The sequence below is a fragment of the Eufriesea mexicana genome, unplaced genomic scaffold (assembly GCF_001483705.2).
Source record: "Eufriesea mexicana isolate 0111107269 unplaced genomic scaffold, ASM148370v2 scaffold1523, whole genome shotgun sequence".
Classification (NCBI taxonomy): Eukaryota; Metazoa; Arthropoda; class Insecta; order Hymenoptera; family Apidae; genus Eufriesea; species Eufriesea mexicana.
The window spans coordinates 135,262-156,904 of NW_016909723.1; the positions used below are offsets into that span (position 1 = coordinate 135,262).

Here is a 21,643-nt window from a genome sequence, read left to right on the forward strand (position 1 = left end):
CTCTCTATTTAGATTGTGGGTAGGTGAAAATATATTTTCAAGTTATAGTATGCTTAGTAGTTGATATTAATGTTCGACTATAACTTGGTTCACTTTTCTTCTGTTTGTATCCCCTTCTTAGGTCTTCAGCCTGGATAGGCGAGGGTAATAATTGGTGTGCTCCATATAAAGGATGGAAACTCATTTATGAAAATTCCCCTTTGAAAATTATCAAATCGCAACATCTCGAGAATAAAAAGAAATTCGTATTAGGTGAATATTGTCTTCAAATTGAAATGTAAAGACTGTACTATACCGTTAGCTGAAATGTTTATTTGACCTGCTTTTTGCATATTTAAAAAGCAAGCAGCTTTTACAAGAAAAAGAAATCGATAGCGATACGACAATAATTATAATCGTACGTGTGCATCTTTGTAATAGGAGGTGAGGCAGCTCTTTGGACGGAGCAAGTGGATAGTGTATCAGTTGATGCGAAAATTTGGCCTAGAGTCGCAGCATTTGCCGAGAGGTTGTGGGCAGAGCCGAATTCAACTTGGATTCATGCCGAACAAAGAATGCTTAAGCATAGGGAACGATTGGTAGAAAGAGGAATCGCTGCTGAAAGTTTGCAACCTGAATGGTGTATGCAAAATCAAGGCCATTGTTACGCGTGATTTCCCTTCATAAGAGTGATGAAGAAACAAAAATAATTCAATTTTTCCCCTTATTTTCTCTTCCTTTTTGCTTCTTCCCTTCCATTCTTTTTCTATCTGATCAATTTACTTTTATTCCTAACTCAATCATGTATGAATGCAAATATAAATATTTCAATTGGAAGATATTTCAATAGTTAATGGTTAAAGATTATAATTTTATTTTATCGGTAACACAATGACAATTTATGATTGTTCGTTTACGCGATAGTAATATATGTGTAATTGTATTAAGCAATTAATGATTTCATAATTACAAGTAATTGTTTAGTAGCAAATGCAACGCAGTCAATTTCATTCGTTAAACAAAATGAATGACTGTGACTTAAACTAAATTATGGTTTTACTCGATTTCATTTGGTTTTCGGAATCTTTTGTTTAATTATTTTTGTTTAATTTGTATCCTTATATTTTCTTCAATTCAAAACGAACATACCTAAATAAATGAATATCGTTTATTTAGGAATTTTCCTCTTTATCATCGAATGGTGTTTTTACGAAATATGTTATTAAAGTTCCCTTTCCTTTGACATAAGTTGGTCCTCGACACGTTAGTTTATAACCAGCGGCGATTAGAATTTTGGCTGTGTCTTCGGTAACTTGAAGTTTTCCCATTTCTCCGCAACTATCCATTCTTGACGCTACGTTTACGGTATTACCCCAAATGTCATATTGAGGTTTTTGTGCACCAACCACACCCGCTATCACAGGTCCGTGATTCAAACCTTGCCAGAAAAAATTTGTCGTATAATATACTATAGATATAAACATACAAGTGACAACATCTTTCTTCTCTCTTTCTTCTTTCTTTCTTTTTTTCTGTACATGTAAGGCTTTCGAAAATATTACTCTTCATTTGTTATTGTTGTTACCCCTTTTTGTTAATCTAAAATACACACATGCGCGCGTATAGATACCAGGAACACTCACCTATCCTCAATTTAAATCTTTGAAAAGATTCCTTATTAATTTGATCTAGAATAGTCATTAAAGCAAGGGCAAATTCAACGAGAATAATTATATTATGATCTTGTTGCTTCGAGGGTTCCTGAAAAGTTGAGGAATACAAGTTTTTTTTTTTTATTTTTAATCAAAGTTTAAATGAAACTTCTAAAAAGTATAATTAATATAATAGTATTGTTCTAACAAGGCAATGAGAAAAAAGGTGTATATTGACGTAATATAAACGTGTATAGAACATATCGACGTATTTTTACCTTTTTTTCGGTATCTTCTTTCCCTGGACTAAGACCAGAGGCCAGCATGTAAGTACTACCGATAGTTTTAATTTTTTCGATTCCGGAAAACTTTGGTTTAAGCAATAATTTGTCAAAATCGCATATAATTTCATTTAAAAGCCTCAGACATTCCAATCCTTGTTTATTTATATCAGTTTCGTCGTAGAATTCCTTATAGTTTGGTATGGATGCAAACATCACGGCAATACTATTGTATCTTTCATGATAAAGATCCTATAAAAGAACTTCAAATGGTAACAAGAATTTTTGAATAAATGTGGTATATATAATATTTTGTATTTATTTGCGTTTGTTCTTGTTGTCGTTTTAAGTCGAGATTTAAATAGCAAATGTCATAAGTAAGGTTATTGGCACCTCACCTGAGTTGCTCTGACGTTCGTTAAAAAATGATCTGCTACGTGACCAGGTAGTATATTTTCGAGAAGAATCTTATTAATACCTCTCATAGTTTCGACCTCATCCTGCTCTATATTCAGTTTACTTTGCCACAGAAAATCCGTCCTCGATGTATATTCAATTTGTCTGTCTAAAACATGGAGCACGAGGCAGACAAGTACGAGCAAACAACCAATTTGAAATAGGTAATGAATGTGATAATTTCTGCGAAACAAATCGCGTGTCGGATTGAGCATTCAATATTTTTCGTTTAACCTTTCGATTAATTGTATTTTTACTTACTTTACAACTTGGGTCGCATAATATAATTGTGCGACCGAGGCTTGCGAAAACGCAACTAAGATTGCTGCTGCTGAGAAAAGCATTGCACAAAATTTTAGCAAAAAATCGATACGTAAATGCGTCCAACCGACGATTAGGCTCATCACCGCAGTATATATGTGTAACTGAAAAAATATACCCATTTCGTGTAAAAATGCGCTTCATTGTATCGTAGGTTATCTGTTTAGTTAATACCAATGTTGCATTTTCAATGTCATTTAATCGAAAGCTATCGGAAGGGAAAGTAAATTGAAGTGCACTAAGGTGAATTGTAGTACATTATTCTTTTTGCATATATGTAAGTAAATATTAATACGTACTGGTATGATTGAATCATATTTGTTTGTCTGTTGAGCATCGTTTAATAATACGCTAAGAATAAATGAAGTAATTGTTAGAAACACCGTAATCAAGTATACCGTTATTTTGACTCCTCGGTTCAAAGTTAACCAACTCCAGATATTGTTACCTTCGATTTTGTTTTTGATATTTAACCAAGATAATATAGAAAAAATGCATAATAATGATAAAACTGGCAGAAAACAGCTATAAATTGTGATACTTCTGTAAAAAATATGTCTGCGTGTAAAACACTTTATGATCCACTTTAGATTGTTAAATGTCGGATTTTTGTGAAAAACAATGAAAGTCATATTATAAGCTGACTAGTAGATATTTACCTCGGTAAATACATAATCTGAATAACGAAGATCATAACGTAAATGATAGTCGAGGCCAGAAGATACCATGGATATTGTTCGTCATTTTGTTGATGGTACTGAAGTTCTTGGTTGTGGTTATTAAACCGATAAGTGAGTGATGACATGCCTTCGTTACCCTGACACCATTGTCTGTCACGTTCGAATAGATAACAGATGGATAAAAATCGATTAAATGAATAGGATTTATAAATATTAAGAAAAAGGAGGAAAGGATAACTTACTTTACGTCAATGAAACAAGTGGAATTGCTGTTTGCCAAAATATTCGATTCAATCATCGCGATGCTCTGTAAAAGATGAATGAAACAAAATATTTAAGCAATGGTTTGTATGTATTTTTATTATTGCGTTATTACTGCTATATTATTAGGAACTAGTGAAATTTGTCATTGGCTTACCGTTAGACCAATATTTTTGGCAAGCGTAGCTTCAGCGATATTGGCAAAGGGTTTATCAGCGCCCCAACATTCAACATATTTTGTCATTTTACTATTTGGTCTTGATCTATTCGGAAATGAAGATAGAAATTACACAAAATGCATATGTAATCGTCGTTGTCTTTTTTCTTTCAACCCCTGTCTTTCTTCATTTTCTAACTTTCTCCTCCCTCTTTTGGTTTTTCGTATTGCGACCAGCAAAATATCGAAATGAATCGCAAACAAATTCTTATTCTTTTAACTTATTATGTTAATTGTTGTTTAGTATGAAAATAATGCTCATATATTTCAATATAATGCTACTAATAATGTATTAGCGCTTAGTATGAAAATAATGAAGAAAAATATGTTAATTATTTCCAAATTAATTAATTTATTTCTACGCGATTCGAAATTATGTTCAAAGCCTAAATTTGAATGTATAGAAAAATGGAACTAAAAGTGGTTTCGATACGTTAATAGAGCGAAATACCGAAACTGAACGATGTGCCGTGTTCACCTTGACGATATGGAGACAGGGCCGCGTGTGTGTTCACCGGTATCATTCGTGCGATCTTCTTGATTGGTTTTCTAATAGAATACGAGAAAAATCATTACAGGCGAATCACGTTTTCTTCGATGTATTATGTTAGTATTATTCTCTTTAAAATTGATTGGTCTATCAGACTATAAAATTTAATTAAATTTAATTATTAAATCGCCTTTAATCAGACTGTAATTGACAATGATCAAATAATTGCTTCTAGACACAGTGAGATGCAAAACTGAACATACGATGAAAATTGTCAAAGATAGTATATAGTGTAAAGAGTATCGTTAAAATTAAGATTGCTACCTTTATTTACTCATCATTGTGGTAATTGTAAATAATTTTTGAAAATTATTCATGTAGTATCCCTTATAACAGTAATAATAAGAGCACGTAAATTATTAATTTTATATTTCTATAAAGTAGATCGAATTTTACTGAGGTTGTCCAGGGTTATAGAAATAGATGCATTTTTTTTATCGAAGCAACATTAATTAGGAGACCATTAATTATCTGATCAAAAATTGATAGAGGAGCATTAATCTCACCTCTGGTGATACTATTAGGAAAGTTTCGATGTTATGCTGGGCAAGATAGCTCTCTCGTGATCCTCCATTGCCAGGCTCGACTTCGAAACGATTTCCAAGTTGAAGTAAGGTGGCTTTGGTTATATGCACTCTCCTTAAAGGAAGTGTTGGCCATGATTATTAAACGATATGTACCAATACTACTAATTATTTGTATGTTTAAGATATAAAAATTGTATAAACTTTAATGTAAGTAATTTAAATGCATATTCCACACTATAACTTGCTTTCTGATACGTTTCTTTATACAACTGGCGATTCACGATTGATTGTTTTCTTTCACTACCAATCTACCGTTATCTCTGTGATACTCGTTATATTTCACATTTGTTGCCACCAGATGATGTTCTTACATTCGTTACAAACTAACTTTCTTTACGAGTGATACAGCTTTTCTCCTAATTTTGCGAGTCCTCGAGCACGTGCCTCAGTGACTTCACAACTATGATACAAGTCCTTTTTCAGTCAGGCGTAGAAATTTTATTTCATTAGAATACTACATAGAGAGTTCAAGAAGATATACGAAACGAAATAGAGAGAGGTGTATTGCCGGCAATTTTCGTTATTGATCGGAGGTAATTATTTAGTTTTGTCAATAAAGATGGAGGCGATTGTTACCTTAAAAAAACTAAATAGAGCATTAAGCGAAATGAAGCCAGGACCTACGTCAACAGGAAGAAAAATTATTCTATTGGTTATTCTACTAACTATTGGTTATTCCTGTAATCGAAAATCTTTGATCAGTATGATCTCGCATTATGTAATAAATTACCCCGGTAAACCGCCACTTTCCATATGATTTGCCAGCGTCACATCATCGCTCCAAACATCGAATTGCCATTTTCGTAAACCAAGTACACCGCATAGCACATTTCCAGTATGTATTCCTATCCGCATGTCTACATTGAATCCCGTTGCTTCACGAACAAATCTAAGAACAATCGATTCCGTTTATTCCGATAATTTTAGAGTAACATCGGAATATCCTTTCTTTCCTTACTTAATAGCGTCTATCATTTGTAATCCCATCGTCACGCAATTGTACGCGTGATTCGGTCGAGAGACGGGTAATCCTGAAACGCAGTAGTAACAGTCACCCAGGATCTTGATTCTCATGCACTGGTTATCCTAAAAGTTGACACGTGCAGTTATGTTTACGTATATTCCAAAACATAGGAAATGTTAAATTAGAAAATTATGGTATTTTATAAACAGTAATTTTATTATTAAGAAATACTCGTTGACAAAGGACATTCCAATTAAAAAGAGATCATCCCTTACTTGAGCAATTTTGTCGAATCTTCCAAAAAGTTCGTTCAGCGTCTTTACCAGATTCGAGGCTGTCAATTGTTCCGAAAGCGGAGTAAAGTTCACAATATCCGCATACAAAATACTGAAAGATAAATATCGTTATCATTTTTACGTGTTATTTGACTTAGGCAGTAGTAGATCATCCTATTTAATTAGTTTACCTAACATTGTTGTGCCGCTGCACGTACATTTCATGGAATCGGGTTTGCTTGTGTTTACTAGCCTCTTGACATGCATCCGCCATTTTCAACATTATGCTCCTTTTCACCTATCTCAATTTTATTTAACAACATGATAGTTCTACCTATTATCATTAGTGGAAAATGCGATGCTTACCTCAGCAGCGATATAAGCTGGTATAACGCTCAACAACAACTGTTCTTGTTGCTCTCTTTCGCATTCTAACTTTATTCTAGATTCGATAACCGTTTTTGTTCGAGAGAACGTCCTATTATGTGCTTTTGCAGTTAATATGCTATAATATGAACCCGATAAAACTGCAGCGAATAGGAAGATGATTTCGCTGCATGTCTAAAAAGCGCCAAAAAATAGGGAAAAAGAAGTCAAACGAGTAGTACGAGAGTGGGTAAACACAAGTATAAAAAAGTGGCAGATAGTGATAGAAGAAAATGGTTCAGGTAAATATGTAATATACCTGAATAATTTGATAGTATGTTGAATGTTCGAAAAGTACGAATCGTCCGCCAAAATGAGCAACGATCAGTATAATTGCAAGGATCGTTGGTGTTTGTCGAGCGTCTCTCGGTAGTACGGCAATCATTGCGTGAACAGTGATAAACAAAGGTACTGAAGCACGAACGATTAAAATTCCAACGCCTAAAGTGGCAGAAGCAACGAAACCTATAAGGAGCCTAGCTTTACGAGATGTTAAAGTTGACGGCAGTTGTGTTGTTAAAAGTAAACTCAACGACGACAGTAGTAATGTTATCAATACAGATAAGGGAACAATCACTTGGGCTAAATCCTGTAAATAAAAATAAAAATAAAAGAAATGAAAGTGATCTTGTATGTCATTTTTCTTACGTTCTACAATCTAAGTATGTACATATATTGTACGTAGCAATTAGTTTGAGAGTTGAATGCGAAATAATAAATATAAATATATATCGAAGTGAAAAATGTACAGTGACTAGTACATTTTTCAAAGTTACCTGATAGTTGCTAACATAAAGAACTCCTAAAGCGACAGTTAACGCAATGACGGCAATGAACAGGGTACCGGAATAGAGAGATGCCGTTAATTTCCCTTCATATTTACTTTGCAATTGTATCAATTCCTCGATACCGGCTTGTTTCGCAACATGTTTCTGTGACTTTCCTGAAACGTATGAATATATATACATATCTCGTGTACTCTATAGGTAAAATACTGCTGTAGAGATGATACAAGAATATATCAGCAAAATATTCAAGGATTATCGATTAGAATTTTTATTCATATTATTGATTGTATTGGAAGCATTGAGTTAAGTTAGGTTAAGTTAAGTTAAATGTACTGGCTCTGAGGTACATATATAGTAGGACTGCGATATCGTGTGTAAGTACAGTAAGATCCGCATATCCTTTCCTAGTCCATGATGTCAATTCTTAATCATCTGTTTTTTTTTTTTTTTTTAAAGCGATCTAATTTCCTTTCTTCTAATTTACGTAATTTACGCAAACCAATTATATTAGACAATTTATTTTTAAACAATCATATTACATATATATGTAGAATCATGTTGCGTTTTTATTAAAAAGCAAAAAGTGTGCAATAGCCAATGGGTTTATGATTCTTCACAGCATGCTGTTGACTTCGGAAGTTGGCTGATTGCCAGTACGAGCTATTTTCGACTTATTTCGTCAGAAATTTGTTTCATTCTTTTCTTTAATCATTCGTAATTTTAAAGCGCAATTTCAACATGTATCTTTTCCAGCAAAATGTGAATTTTATGAGACAGAATTTCTTGCACTTTCTCCATCTTTACTTAATTTGTACACGATAAGCATCAAATAATTATTTAGTATTCTTGAATAAATCGGCATTAATTGCTATTATTAAACGCAGTTCAGTTTAATACTCGTGTAAAGAAATATCTTGACTCACAAAATACCTTAGATGTAACATTTCATAATTTCGTAATATTACTGTAGATCGGTTTTGTTGAATTTCAATCGAATTAGAAGGAACTACAGTCTGTGTTGTAATTATTAGGATACATCGAAAGGTATGATTTCTTTCTTTTTCTTTTTTTTTTACTATTTCATAAGTATAGTAAGGGCATAGTGATGAAATACATATATTGAGTTTATTTCAATTTACGCTATTTAAAAGTATGATATCATGTAAAATTTATGTAGATCATTACCTTCTTCTGGTATAATACTGGTAAAACAATCTGCCTTCGTTTCTTCTTTTAATCGTCTTGACTGCTTCATGTTTTCTAACATTGATTATTCGATATTTCCCGCTTCTTTAGCTTTAATCGATCAACTATTTAAAACGGTGTTTTCTTTTTTTCGTATTGGTCCGATTATTTGGAACTTGTAAAACGAACGAGTCACAAGAAAAGCATACATGCACTGCACGTGTTCGTACTTCTGAATTTTATGTATTACTTCATAGAGATTTTACACTTTTGGATTCTTTACCGTGAGGTAACAAGGTGTGGGAAGAACGTTAAAGTAGGGAGGAGTGGGAAACAGAGAAAAATCCGGCTTATTCGATCAACATGAGCACTATTTTTTATCAATATTATATTTAATTATATTTCCGACGAGATTCATTGATTAATCTACTTTAAAGCGTATAAACATTCCACTTTGTAGTTATTTAAGTTGTAGTTATATAAGAATTTACTGATGATCACTATGATATTTGATTAACGTACACACGAGCTATTCAAGAAAATGGTCTTGATACAACGATCGTGACTAGCAGCTAAATTATGAGCCAAGTTTATCGCAAAGCTTTCCTATGATTCGTTCCAAGTATCGCTGTTGTGAGTTATGATATATTTTCAATTAAAACTCAGATTTATTTCTATCATGTGATATCTCTATCAAAACTATAAATTATATTTTTAACCAATTTTTATTTGAAAAACGGAGAATAATATTTAATACAATATCTTTGGCTATTTCTGGGTTAAACGCGAAATGAAATGAAATGATAAAGGGTCATAAATAATACTGTGAATATTACGTCTTTTAAAATATATCGTTTATTAATTGACATTATTAAGAAATAAAAGTATTTTGCAGCCTTGGTTATGAAAGTTTATTAGTTCCACCTTATTTTCTCCTTCCTTTTATTTATTTGTAACAAAAAAATGTAACATTATGGTTCAGTGAACTTATATCAGGTACCCAACATGGAAAATATTTGCCTTGTTTATTTTTCTTCGTATTTTTTTTTTCTTATGCCTTACTTTCTTTTTCTCGTCGTTTTGTGTTATGTACAATACCGTGTAGTGGATTTTATTTCATATTATAAAAATTCCATTTCGCGTTCAATACCTACAAATTTTAATTGCTCCGTCGGCCCGTATCTGTAAAGAAAGCAACGTGTAAATATAATACACAGAAAATATAATACATAATACAATGTACAGGATTTTACCTGTAATCAAAAAATAATTCTTCGCCAGGCTGAATAGCTCTTTTTGCAAAAATACCTATCCTGTGATCACCATTTACCATCATTACCTTCGCGTAACAATTCGGATTTATTGAATGGTTGGCGAATCTAATTTTATTTCCCTTTCGAGTGGCATCCACGACAAAGTCTAAAAATTAAAAGGATAAAGATAATAAAAATTTGATTATTTTTAAATGTCGTTAAAGCAAAAAAAGTTAAACGCCATTTTTCTTACCGTTATTAAGATTAAAAAGGAAACTACACATGTATTTATCATACACTTTGCCTCGTCTATCAGCTTCATCTTGACTTATAATTTCACCACAGTATTCCGATATAAATTCATTTTTTGCGGCAGATTCCTTAAGGAATATTCCCCAGCCAGCCACGTCGGATGGTGCCATTAAAAGATGTTTATCTAAAATTGCAAAATAACATTCATACATAACAAAATTCAATATTACGATTACATAAATTGTTATTCGAGGAAATCAAAGAAATTCTACATACGGAGACCACGTTGAACGCTAACGTTTTTACAAGATATTTTAGTAATATGAAACTGATCGGCACCACATGTCTGACATAGATCTGGATCACATTCCCTTACAGCTAGGTAACAGGGACACTGTTTCGTATTGCATTGAGCTTTACACCTACATCCTGGAAAACGATTTTGACATTCGCTACTGCATTGGCAAAACTTTTCGCAAAAGTTTTGAGCCTGTATACATGGACATGAGTTGTCACACTGTCTTCCTGGGTGGTCGCATGGTGCAAAATTATGAACGTGATTAGCACCTTGAAAGCAAAAATGAATATATCAAAAGATAATATAAATTCTGAAATACGAATCAATTATTGTATAATATATATATTTATAATTCTCTCTTATTTATACATGTGTGCATAAGAGGAAAAAAGGAAAAGAAAAAGGAAAAAAAGAGAAGAAAGAAGGAAGAAAAAGAGAGGAGTAGCAATATATTGCATATTTTAGGATATTCACCAGAATCTTTTTTTAGCTGTATCTTCCTACAATGCATTGACCAAAGTCGATGTTTCTTTTTTTTCTTTCGCGGTGGAGTAAAATCTTTCAAATTTTCGACCGCCGGAATATCCGACGCCTCTTTTTGTGCGAATTGATATACTTCCTGACAGGTTTTAGTCAGCATTATCTGCGCCAATGCGCATGGATTACCGGGGAAAGCTTTATGAAGAGCTCGAAACAAACTTTGTTCTGAACCTGTCCACGATGGTTCGCTTTCTGTTTTTATTCGTTTATCAAGACCCAAAAGGGTAAATGGAGTTTGATTTTCTGGTTGAGCCTGGTCTTCCATTGATTCTTCGGATTTTGTTTCTTTATTGACGTTTTGTTTAAAATCTGATACGACAACATCGTATAAATCTACTAGAATTTCGACCGGTATACAAATGTAAAACATCTTATTTAGAGAAAGTTAATTATAGTCAATTACCTTGACAACCACCTCCCTGACTATATTTATTGCTATCGTTGCTATCTTCGCTACTAGCTTCATTTCCAGAATCTACGCTTGCTTGTTTTCGTACTTTTCTGGGTCCTCCGCGTTTTTCATCACTTTCATCATCTTTTATATCAGCCGCTTGGGCGGCAAGTTTCTCCTTCATTCCCTCCTGCGGAACAAAATTATTCGCAGTTTATCTGTCCTCTTTCCTGACTATTGCTGTTGTTATTCCCAATTTTACCAAATGCATGTAACATTCTGTTCCACATGGTTCAGAAAATGGTTTTAAATCAGGTCCCTTCCGTTTCTGCAAATTTGGTCCTGGATGACAAACTTGGAGTCCTATAAGTAACGATGTAAAATCAGTTTAAAGTTATTCCTAAAGAAAAATATCATGGATAGAGATAAAATTAGTATATGAAATGCAATGACGAACGAAATATGATTGTAGATGTATCCTTGATTGGCGTCTCCATGCTAAATAAAAAATAAGAAATAAAAAAAAAAAAAAAAAAAAAAGAAAAAGAAAAAAAAGGAAAAAATGAATGTACGTTATCATCGACAAATCGGGTATCGAACATGAAACGAAATTAATATTTATACATTCGTTCTTCCATCATCGGGCCAAAAAAAATTCATGGTCCACAAAAAAAAGAAGCGTTCGTTCAAATACGATCGTTTGTATGCAATATTGTTCTTTACCTGACGGCGACACTCCCCTGGCTGCTACAATAAATCAGGAATCATAAATGATCGTACTTAACAGATGATCAATTTAGAATAGGGATACAGCATGGTGTATGGCCATTAAAGTTGTATCTCAGTATTAATCTTTATAAATAGATTGATATAACCAATTTAAGAAAAGTGGAGCTTTTTCGCGTTATTCTTATACTCACGATGAAGAAAGCAATCGTATTTGAAACATCTTCTACAGAAGAGGGTATGAAAGGAATGCATGGTTTGTTCCCTAGGTACACTCTTTGCATTCACTCCATCAATATTTGGTGTACATTCTGGTGGTAAAATGTTTGGATCTGACCTCTCCGTTAATTCTATATACTTTTCTTTCAATTCGTCTGGCCTACCTTTGTCAGGGAACATACTAGATATTGCCTAAGTAATTAATACGACGATATCATAAATGTTATAAATATTAGGATAAAATATTTCTACATATATCACTTGCATTAAATATATGCATAGATGGAAATGGATTTTTATCAGTCTTAACTTCTTCCAGTAATTTTTCAACTTTGATTTCTATTTTGGCAATGCCATCTCTTTTATCTTTTTCTTTATCATCTTCCTTGTCCCTTCCTTTCTTTACTTGTTCCCTTTCCTTGTCTTCCTTTTCGTACTGTACCAAAGCATTTACCAAATCCACAAAAATTGAATCATCCATGAAACCTGATTCTCTATCTCCATGCACCTGTGATCGATCAATTAAATTAAATTTCTTTAAATAAATTCATTCCCATCATAATTTTTAATTAGTTCTTCGATAAATGTACCATCTTGATCTAAAATTTCATCACCCATGTACGGTATGTTATGTAAAACAGTTTCATCTTCAACCATGAAATTTTGTTGTATCGGAGCCCAAGTATACATAGTTGGTATAGGAGTGACCGCGTTAATGATTTTAACAGGACAAGTTTGTATATCGCTGTCGGAACTGGTTACTTCTGCTTTTTTCATACACGATACATGAGGTGGTATATCTTGCATCGCAAGCCACATTGCTTTTCCATCTGCCCATCGTTTTTGTTCAGCGATTAAAAGTTCTGAGAAATAAGAAAGTTTAAATATTCAGCTTTAATGACAATGAAAAAGAGAAAAAAACACTAACCTGACATAACCTTACGATTTTGATTCCAAGCTATTTTTACCTCATCTGCCCGTTTATAACGTTTCACTTGTCGTAAACGCATGTATTCCGATTTTACTCGTTTCTTCCATTCTGCGGATACTTTTGCTTTCGACATTGTAATGAAAAATTAGTTGCAAAATGTATAAACCGTTCTATGAGTACATTGTCTTAATTTACTACGAACTTGGTACGAAGACCATCATTGTTTTACAAGAAATATCGATGATGGCGCGATAGTGATAATAACGATGTAGCGGTAATTTCAAATTCAAATTCAAATCCTTAGCCTTATTCGTTTGAAGATTAATGCTAATATATAGCCAATTATAATATACCTATAATACAGTTTCCGAAATTAAGAATATTTTCATTGCGTTATACCAGAAAATTAAAGCATAATTTAAAAAAATTCTGAAGGTACAATCTAATAATAAAAGTATGGAAATGCTTATTGGGGATATAACAAGAAATAGTTATGTAGAGGATATGAGAAAACTTTTGACTTTTGTATAACAGGTATCTCGGAACAAGGAACACGAAGTTTTATGTAAAATGTATCGTGGGACAGCACGGGGGTGAGAGAAGTAACACGTTGATGTCATTAAAGGATTCTCTCGTGTTAATTGAATTTTTTATTCCATGTTTGATCTGTATTTAAATTATACAATATACAGTATCACGAATGTAGATAAATTAAAATTGTGCACGTAATATATATTATACGCGCGTTATTTGTTCCGAAAGCGAACACAATTCTCTAAATTGTATTAATAATTTTTGCGTGCGTATGATGAAAATACAATAATAAATTAACAATCACGAGCAGTTTTACTTTTTTGCATTCTGACCAATAACTAGGAATATGTTGTATTTTTTTTTGTAAGAAACCTTTTAAACCTGTTTTCTTTCTTCGTTGAATTAGAACGCTTTGCTGGTAATCTCGATGGACCTGTAACAGATTGATATTTTTAATATAATTATAAACGCATCGACAGAATACGTGCATATACATTTAAATATTGTGCAATGCTTCGATATCTTGATGTTTATTATGATTCAAGAGGAATGATACGGAGAAAAGAGGGGCATCTATACATACACAAGTGTACAATAGAGGCATGTATATATTATATAACCTGGTTTATTTTCGCTTAATCTCATGCTTAATTTCACGCTTAATTTCACGCTTAATTTCACGCTTTTTTTATGCTGCTTTAATGCTTCAGAAATCTCCATTTTTATATCTTTGGCGACATATGTAAGTACGTTGATATGATGATAGGATAAGTTACATCATTATGGTGTTTGTCTTATGTTAATAATTCAGTGGCTCATCCTAACGTTATTCGCTATTCCATTCGATCTCGATCCAATTTCGATCCAATATATATATATATATATATATATGTAGGTGTGTAGATATATGTAGGATATTTTTTGACTTCCCAGGTATAGAGGCCCCGTTAGTGTCTGGCGGCCAGACGAGCATGGGGAAGTTGGGGCCAGGCCATGTGAGGTAGCCTCGCTCAACCCCGGTTTTTCCCATTGTAAACCGGGGGTGACGCGTCCGTGGGCACCTCTCGGGAAGGGTCCCCGCGTGGGTGACCCTTCGGAGAGCCTAACCTGAAGGAGGAATCCCTTCCACCCCAGAGCGTTACGTGGAGGGAGCTTTCTCCTCCTTCGGGGGAGGCTCTTGCCTTCCAGACTGGCTTAAAAGGGCCCGCTCTGGAAGATAGGGGAGAGTTTTGAGATAGTCATTAGAGAGTTGAGGTAGTCCATGAGAGAGTTGAGACCGAGAGTTGTGATTGCGAGAGTTACGCATTATTGAGAATCGAATAGAAAATACAGACTGCAGTGAATCTGAGTATTCCGAGGTACTCTCCAGCGAGTAGAGACTGTGTGACCCTACATATATTTAATGTTGTTGATATATACATATACCTACCTATGAGACTTAGTAGTACCGGTAAAAATATTAGACCATGTGCAGCACCGAAGATTACGATACCGAAATACATTCGAAAAAAGAACACTTCAAAGATTTGGGTTTTAGCAAATGCCAGTACACCAATTCCTATAATTTTCGTTAACGTAATTCCGGAGAATACCTGCAACGAAGAAAGCTGTACTGTAAACAGGTTTTTTGATTGGAAGATTAAAAAAGCAAGAAATTACATTAACATTATGAGTTTTTCTTAGATTAGTAATAGAAATTGCTTAGATGATACGCACGCTGTACCATCATCATTGATATATAGGTATTTGATTATTACATATATTAACGAATACTCACTGAACTGCCCATTTGATTAAGCGTGTCAGATGCACGATCGATTCTTGTATTTTTCGTGGATTTTAAATACGAATGTATAATATGACTGGAAAATTCCACGGCTATACCAGCGGCCTGCAAGAAGTTAGAATTTAATTTTCCTATATTCCGTCGATTTCGTTTTGTTTTATAAATTATTCGAGTACATATGGATATACATGTGTATGCATGTATATAAATTTGTATAAATTATCGTTAGCCTGCAATTATATTATACATCACTGTGTTACCATACCACTACCAAATTGACGAGGGAGACTGCGTTTAATTCGATGTGCCACCAATACATAAGACCACCTATATTGACGATGATCATGAGTACGGTTAATACTACCATTATTGCCGAAAATAATGATAATCCTGTTAAAATAAGAGTCACTACGAAGATGACACAAAGAGATAAACCCAATGATGATATTGTTTCTATCCAAATTGTAAGATACTGTTCATAATACACATAGAATACGCTGTAATAAATAATTCAGTGTCATACAACAAAATTACAATTCATAAGTTTGGTGATAAAGATAACAATGAAGTTAAGTTGAAACTGTCTAGGAAGACGAGAAATGAGACAAACCTATATGGGAATACAGTTATTTTCTGGTCAGTTAAATGTTCGTTATTTATCATCATTGTAATATTGTCAGCGATCGTTCGAACAGATTTCAAAGATTCGTACCAATCGGATGATTTTTTTAACGGGGTATGATATCCCATGAAGTAACTATCCTTGACATTAGTCAGTCCGTATTCGTCCGTGTAATAATTTAACGCCTGTAAGTTTATTAAGTGTATTACGGATTATTAATTATAAGTTTATTACGGAATTGTAAAAGTAAAGATGAGAAGAGCAAAGAATAAAAGAGAAGAGCAAAGAAGAAAGAAAATTAGAAGAAGGAAGGAGTAGATCTTACATCAAGGTACGCAGCTCGACCAGCTTTAGCGCAACTAGGATCTGGAACGTCTTTTAAAAAGTAAGGTATGTATTTTCGAAAACTATGTACGTTTGGTCGAAAGTCGTCGATATTAATGTCGCAAAGATCGCACGAAACTGTAATAGATATATATATATATATATAGAAACAAGCTTCGATTATATTTAATGAAATATGCTTATGAGTAAATATTTCACATAAATAAGGAGATTATCGATGATTACCGGCTGTATGTGGACAAAATGATTGATTATTTTTATAGTACTTGCAGCAACCGCTAATCTTTGACCAATCCATATAATCGTCTATCCAAGATGATGCTGCTTTCGACATGTATGATCTAACATTTAGTGACGAATAAAATATCGTTAGTCATTATGCGTACCGTTGTTCAGGGCAGAAGGCAAATTCTGACACGAAACAAATTATACGAACATTGCAGGCTGCTTGGCTGCCGAATAGATTTGCGTGTACAGAGAATCGTCGTTACATCCTTGACCACCACAGATTACGTTCTGTACCGTTTTATTACTAAAATTGAGTCCAGGGGTTAATACGAAATAAACAGGTGGCCCCATGGACAAAAGGTCTTCCATAAACTAGAAAAAAGGAAGAAAAAAACGTTTAACATTAAATCGTATATTCAACTGATCATTCTGCACAGAGAGTATACTTGGTCATTAAATGATATTATACAAGTAGACATACATTACCTGAAAGTATTTCAAAACGTAAGAATCGCCGGGCATTGAGAGTTTTTGATCCAATCCGATGTCAATATCCGGTAATACTATGACGTGTGTGATCAGAACAGCGAAAAATACGATTAATACGACTATTCTAACAGGTGTTTTCATGAGATAAGGAGTGTAAAAACGTTTAAAGATCGTATGTGCAAAACTAAAGTTTTCCTGGATTATGATATTCTTTTGCTTCACTTTGACACAACAGAATATGTCTAAAAATTTATTCTAAAGTATCAGGGAATTAATTATATTAGTGGATACGTGTTATAAGAAAGTGGATAATAAGTGCATGTACGCATATGGGATTATTTACCTTGAATCGTCGCTCATCTAGCGCTAAAAGACTAACAAAAGCTGTTATCTGGAGGAAGAAATTGATCAAGATGGACAAGAAGGCATAAAGTGCAAAAGTATTTACCGCGGGCATTGACGATATCGTTCCTGAAAATACAAACGTTTAGTGTATAGTACCGATTCGCTGAAATTATCGGTACTAACCGATGAGAAAGCACAAGCATTCGGAAGTACTGGTGAGTAACATGGACGGTCCAACCTTTGCCAAGGTTCTCCCAATGTGATCGGGTATCGATTCTTCGGCACGTCTTGGATTTAGTTGATGAGTATGAACCAAAATAAAAATATTGTCTACTCCCACGGCTAGTACCAGAAATGGAATTACCTACGCACGCGCACGCACGCACGCACACACATACACACATATAGAGTACGTACATGTACGGAAAAGAATAACTACTACTGTATCGCTTATGTTCTATCGTTGAAAGAAGATGCAAGAAAATAAATACTTACTTCGATCGTTAAAAGTGTCGTGGATACACCGATATAGCCAAATATACCGAGAGAACAGGCTACCGATGCTATTACCATGATAACACCACCGACGCTTAACACTATTTTGCTATTTGCCTACAAAATATAGTATACAACGATGTAAAGGTAATATTTAGTTTAATAGATCGCGCGACATATGACATAGTTTAACGCGAGGTTTAAAGAGAACGAAGCAGAAGCGACGGATAAACGGGAAAACTTACGAAATATTTTTTGACGGAACATTTCAATTCGCTTAAAGCAAAGGCTACGTATAGAAACATCAATACGTAACTGGCAATTACTGTTACTGCTTCTGCTCTCGAAGATCGTTCTAATTCATCTTGAATCGATTTTTCCGTAGTATAAGCGACATCCATAAATTTTGGTCTCTCGTTAATGTCCCATTCTTTCATAAAGTCAATGAATCTAGAAGATTGAACGCAAGTACAGATATCGTAGGTAGCGTAGGTAGGTCGAAGTAAATTTGTAAATCGAGCCTATGTCTTACCGTTGTTCCCATTTGTATATTGATTCAAGGACATCTTCGTTCAGTGAATTTTTTACAAGAAACGATAAAATTATTCCGGTCGATTTGATGTAATCCTTTGAATCGTAGTTAAATTCATCTTCTCGAAGGAATCCCCCATAAGCTAACGCGGGAAAAACTGGTCCTTTATACGGCGCCAAACATTCGGGATTATAAGCATTTCTTCAGGATTATAAGAGACGTAGAGAAAGAGGAAAAAAGAGCAAAGCGTAGATGATAATATACTATGTATAGTTAAGGATGTATGCGTTATTGTACGTAAGCGTATACGTATGCAAATACTCACTGCGCGCACTTGTACAAGTGATCCAAATAATTTACTTCGTACGAGTTCGATAGTTGCGTTTTATTGAAAACATCAAGGTCGTTTTGAAAATATCCCCATACACTTTGCACCATGCAAAGGTCTAAAGTAACAGGACTGGTACCGTTGTTAACAGGAGCATAACAGATACGTTCCAAACCTTCTCCGTCTTCTTGTCCAAGCTGGAAATTACCGTATCGATATAACTTCGTATTCGTGTTATATTTATAGTTGTTTCCAATGGTGACTAAATATATTTACATGCAATATCTTTTCCTGAAGATCATATACAGCGAGCAGAAATTCTTTGTTGAATATAGGACCAAATACAAGTTGACCACTCGTTGTATCATGGAATACCTAAATAATGCTAAACTTGACTAAGACGTACATTTAAGTAGGTGACGAAATTTGATGAAAGGGAGGGTAAAAAAGAAGGAAATAATCAAACAACTTTACCTTATCGAGATTCACGGCTTTTATATAAATTTGCTCAGTTCTATAGAAAGGTTGAAAATGAGAATCGAAGTAATCTTTTTCGATTCTAGCTCTGCTAGTAGGTGCTGCCCATATCTCTATCGGGTTACTCGTTACAGAAAGATACGTAATTCCGTAACTTAGACCCAATATTATATAGGAGAAGGCGAACAATACGATGATCGGTCGTGTTGCGAATGCTGTGAAATAGATAAGAAAATAAAAGGTAACAGTTCGACGTATTAATAGAAATGGGATAATCAATGACTAGGCTTCTCTTAGGCATAAGAGGAGAAGATGGTTTAAAGAAAGAGTAAGTTAGAGGAGATACAAATTATCGTAGAAGCATACCTTTACCCCAAGCAGTAAAAATTACATGAAACATGTTGTGAAATCTTTCGCAAGAAATTCCTTTAGCTTCGTCTTTGTTTTGCGTATTTTCCTCTTCGTCATCGGATTCTATATCTGTGGCAATTCGAACAGACACATGCATACAGACGTATGTATATGCATACATGTGTATACATATGTACATAAATTGAATATAATACCTGTGAGAGATCTTCTCTGTGCGAGTATATAAAGAACTATACACGACAAGGCGACTACAGCGATAATAATTGCAGCTATAACTCCATAACCGTTGTGTCCACCGATAACGAAGCGATGATTGTAATGGATTAATGGGAGTAAAGGACAGGACGTTGGACAATCGACGCAACTACACGGTGATAAACCCTAGGAAACGGAATGACACTGCCAGTGACATCGTTATAGATAAATTTAGCTTCATGGTTCGCGCAGTGATCAAAATAGATTAATAATTAAAATATGCACGCGTTAACGTTTCTCTGGATTAGTACTTACATCGTACGTTTCCTCACACGATTTCACCGTTTCGTTCCAATAGGGTTTATCGGGGACAAAAATCATTCGGAAGCTTATAAAGTTATTCTCATCCGGATTACCTTGATATTCGTACCACCTACGATCGCATTCTTTCAAATTCTTATTCTTATTAATTTCAAAATTATATTAATTTATTAAACTTAGTAAACTTTCTTTCGTACACAAATATGCGAGTATAAACGTGATAGATTATCATAATTTATTTAATAGAAATTTTCCAATCAATTATTATCATTTTGCTTACAATTTTGGAGTACATCTGCTAGCACCGTGAACTCCACAAGCTAAATCCATAGCTAAATTACCAGATATCGGATAAACGACATTTTTACAAGAGTTGTAGGTATTATTCATGTATTCCTCTGCAATGTAAGCCTGAAAAAAATTGATGTCCGATGTAATTTACTAAATTGTACAGAGTAATGATACAGAGTAATTTGAAAAATTTCTCAAATTCGCTGAACTTTATACAGTTTACATTTTACTTTCGACAATTTCACTTCTAAATTATAAGTCAAACTCAGATTCAATCGATCGTTATTCCGATGATCATTTCTCGCGATATTGCGCGATTGTTACGCAATTATTATGCCAAGTTGTTTCATTGAATTATTAAAATCCGGCTTAATCACTCACTTCGAGTTCCTCTACGTATTCTTTGTCTTCTGAATTTTTATTCACTTTCGTGACGCGTAAAAATTTACTTTGTTCAGGGCTGCAGCTTAAATCGCATAATAACTTGTATGCGTTTTTTATACAAGTTGGACACCTGCCAAAAATTGTTTCTGCCATGGACAGTTGCGTAACTAATGTTTGAATATTATCAACGTCGCAGCATAATTCTGGCGAGTCTGGAAAGATACGTACGTGAAAAGATCTACTAGCGTATAAAGTATCGAAATTAAGTATCGAAATTAAGAATCGAAATTAAGAATATATTATATATACCTTTATTTTGAAATAATTGTGGACATTTTCCACGAAGAAGCATTTCGGCTGTTGCATTGTTTACTGGTCGCGGAGGACCGTTTGAATAGCATGTGCGTCTTAAACCACTTTTCGTAGGGCCGCAGTCTCCGTACCATACACAGTGATATTCCGCACATTGGGTTGGTTGTACGTGTAACGTGTAGCACAATAATGACAAAGCAAAATATATTTTGCCACGGTTCATACTGCGAGTATTATACGATTCTATATCAAGTTCAATACGAATAAATTTCGAACAGAAATTCTCGACTTCATCCGACCATCTATTTATCTATGCCTATGCGTTATAGTTTGATCCCTTTTCTTCCTCTGCAGG

The 21,643-nt window shown here is 34.0% G+C and overlaps 4 protein-coding genes across 11 annotated transcripts in view; 1 reads left to right on the forward strand and 3 right to left on the reverse strand.

Annotated features, from left to right (window-relative positions):
* Positions 1–787, forward strand: part of Hexo1 (beta-hexosaminidase 1) — a 4,464-nt gene extending 3,677 nt beyond the window's left edge. For both annotated transcript variants that reach the window (XM_017901362.1, XM_017901363.1), the window contains 3 exons: positions 1–19; positions 122–252; positions 421–787. The exon at positions 1–19 is cut by the window's left edge and continues 481 nt beyond it. In XM_017901362.1, coding sequence (XP_017756851.1) covers positions 1–19; positions 122–252; positions 421–653 — 383 coding nt within the window. In that variant the 3' untranslated portion in view covers positions 654–787. The remainder of the gene's footprint in view (positions 20–121; positions 253–420) is intronic.
* A 306-nt stretch (positions 788–1,093) lies between these two features.
* Positions 1,094–9,135, reverse strand: Adcy2 (adenylate cyclase type 2 Ac76E). 2 transcript variants are annotated; one of them, XM_017901474.1, is made up of 19 exons: positions 8,623–9,135; positions 7,426–7,592; positions 6,909–7,238; positions 6,590–6,784; positions 6,415–6,521; positions 6,224–6,335; positions 5,943–6,070; positions 5,715–5,873; positions 4,904–5,033; positions 4,326–4,396; positions 3,788–3,893; positions 3,612–3,676; positions 3,349–3,519; positions 2,989–3,232; positions 2,630–2,793; positions 2,311–2,551; positions 1,910–2,164; positions 1,623–1,740; positions 1,094–1,417 (listed from the first exon to the last, which is right to left on the reverse strand). In XM_017901474.1, the coding sequence occupies exons 1-19, from the start codon at positions 8,702–8,704 to the stop codon at positions 1,152–1,154; spliced, it is 3,111 nt and encodes a 1,036-aa protein (XP_017756963.1). In that variant the 5' UTR covers positions 8,705–9,135; the 3' UTR covers positions 1,094–1,151. The 2 variants fall into 2 exon arrangements, with proteins under 2 accessions (XP_017756963.1, XP_017756962.1); XM_017901473.1 differs by having other exon boundaries at positions 4,904–5,036.
* A 383-nt stretch (positions 9,136–9,518) lies between these two features.
* E(z) (histone-lysine N-methyltransferase E(z)) lies at positions 9,519–13,446 on the reverse strand. Of its 6 annotated transcripts, none has more exons than XM_017901371.1 (12): positions 13,230–13,446; positions 12,853–13,164; positions 12,567–12,811; positions 12,277–12,493; positions 12,080–12,100; positions 11,619–11,719; positions 11,369–11,546; positions 10,900–11,298; positions 10,404–10,694; positions 10,129–10,311; positions 9,876–10,041; positions 9,519–9,804 (listed from the first exon to the last, which is right to left on the reverse strand). In XM_017901371.1, exons 1-12 carry the CDS (start codon positions 13,363–13,365, stop codon positions 9,744–9,746), a joined length of 2,310 nt encoding a protein of 769 aa, XP_017756860.1. In that variant the 5' UTR covers positions 13,366–13,446; the 3' UTR covers positions 9,519–9,743. The 6 variants fall into 6 exon arrangements, with proteins under 6 accessions (XP_017756860.1, XP_017756861.1, XP_017756859.1 ...); XM_017901372.1 differs by having other exon boundaries at positions 10,900–11,274; positions 12,080–12,103; XM_017901370.1 differs by having other exon boundaries at positions 12,080–12,103.
* Positions 13,447–14,104: 658 nt separating this feature from the next.
* On the reverse strand, positions 14,105–21,511 carry LOC108548400 (Niemann-Pick C1 protein). The gene is made up of 23 exons (XM_017901317.1): positions 21,286–21,511; positions 20,974–21,188; positions 20,582–20,712; positions 20,296–20,413; positions 19,980–20,166; positions 19,780–19,893; positions 19,411–19,628; positions 19,213–19,311; positions 18,934–19,133; positions 18,609–18,809; positions 18,322–18,526; positions 18,077–18,193; positions 17,765–17,945; positions 17,580–17,707; positions 17,234–17,491; positions 16,956–17,119; positions 16,745–16,860; positions 16,500–16,636; positions 16,163–16,359; positions 15,818–16,049; positions 15,544–15,657; positions 15,196–15,358; positions 14,105–14,199 (listed from the first exon to the last, which is right to left on the reverse strand). Exons 1-23 carry the CDS (start codon positions 21,509–21,511, stop codon positions 14,105–14,107), a joined length of 3,816 nt encoding a protein of 1,271 aa, XP_017756806.1.
* Positions 21,512–21,643: the final 132 nt, after the last annotated feature.

Coding starts and splice junctions, on each gene's coding strand:
- Adcy2 (XM_017901473.1), bottom strand. CDS start 8,704: ATGTTAGAAAACATGAAGCAGTCAAGACGATTAAAAGAAGAAACGAAG. Junction 6,522..6,589: donor CAGCTTATATCGCTGCTGAG/GTAAGCATCGCA, acceptor AAATTGAGATAG/GTGAAAAGGAGCATAATGTT. Junction 1,741..1,909: donor AAGAAGATACCGAAAAAAAG/GTAAAAATACGT, acceptor TCAACTTTTCAG/GAACCCTCGAAGCAACAAGA.
- LOC108548400 (XM_017901317.1), bottom strand. CDS start 21,511: ATGAACCGTGGCAAAATATATTTTGCTTTGTCATTATTGTGCTACACG. Junction 19,629..19,779: donor TTTTACTGCTTGGGGTAAAG/GTATGCTTCTAC, acceptor TCTATTTCACAG/CATTCGCAACACGACCGATC. Junction 15,658..15,817: donor CCCTCGTCAATTTGGTAGTG/GTATGGTAACAC, acceptor AACTTCTTGCAG/GCCGCTGGTATAGCCGTGGA.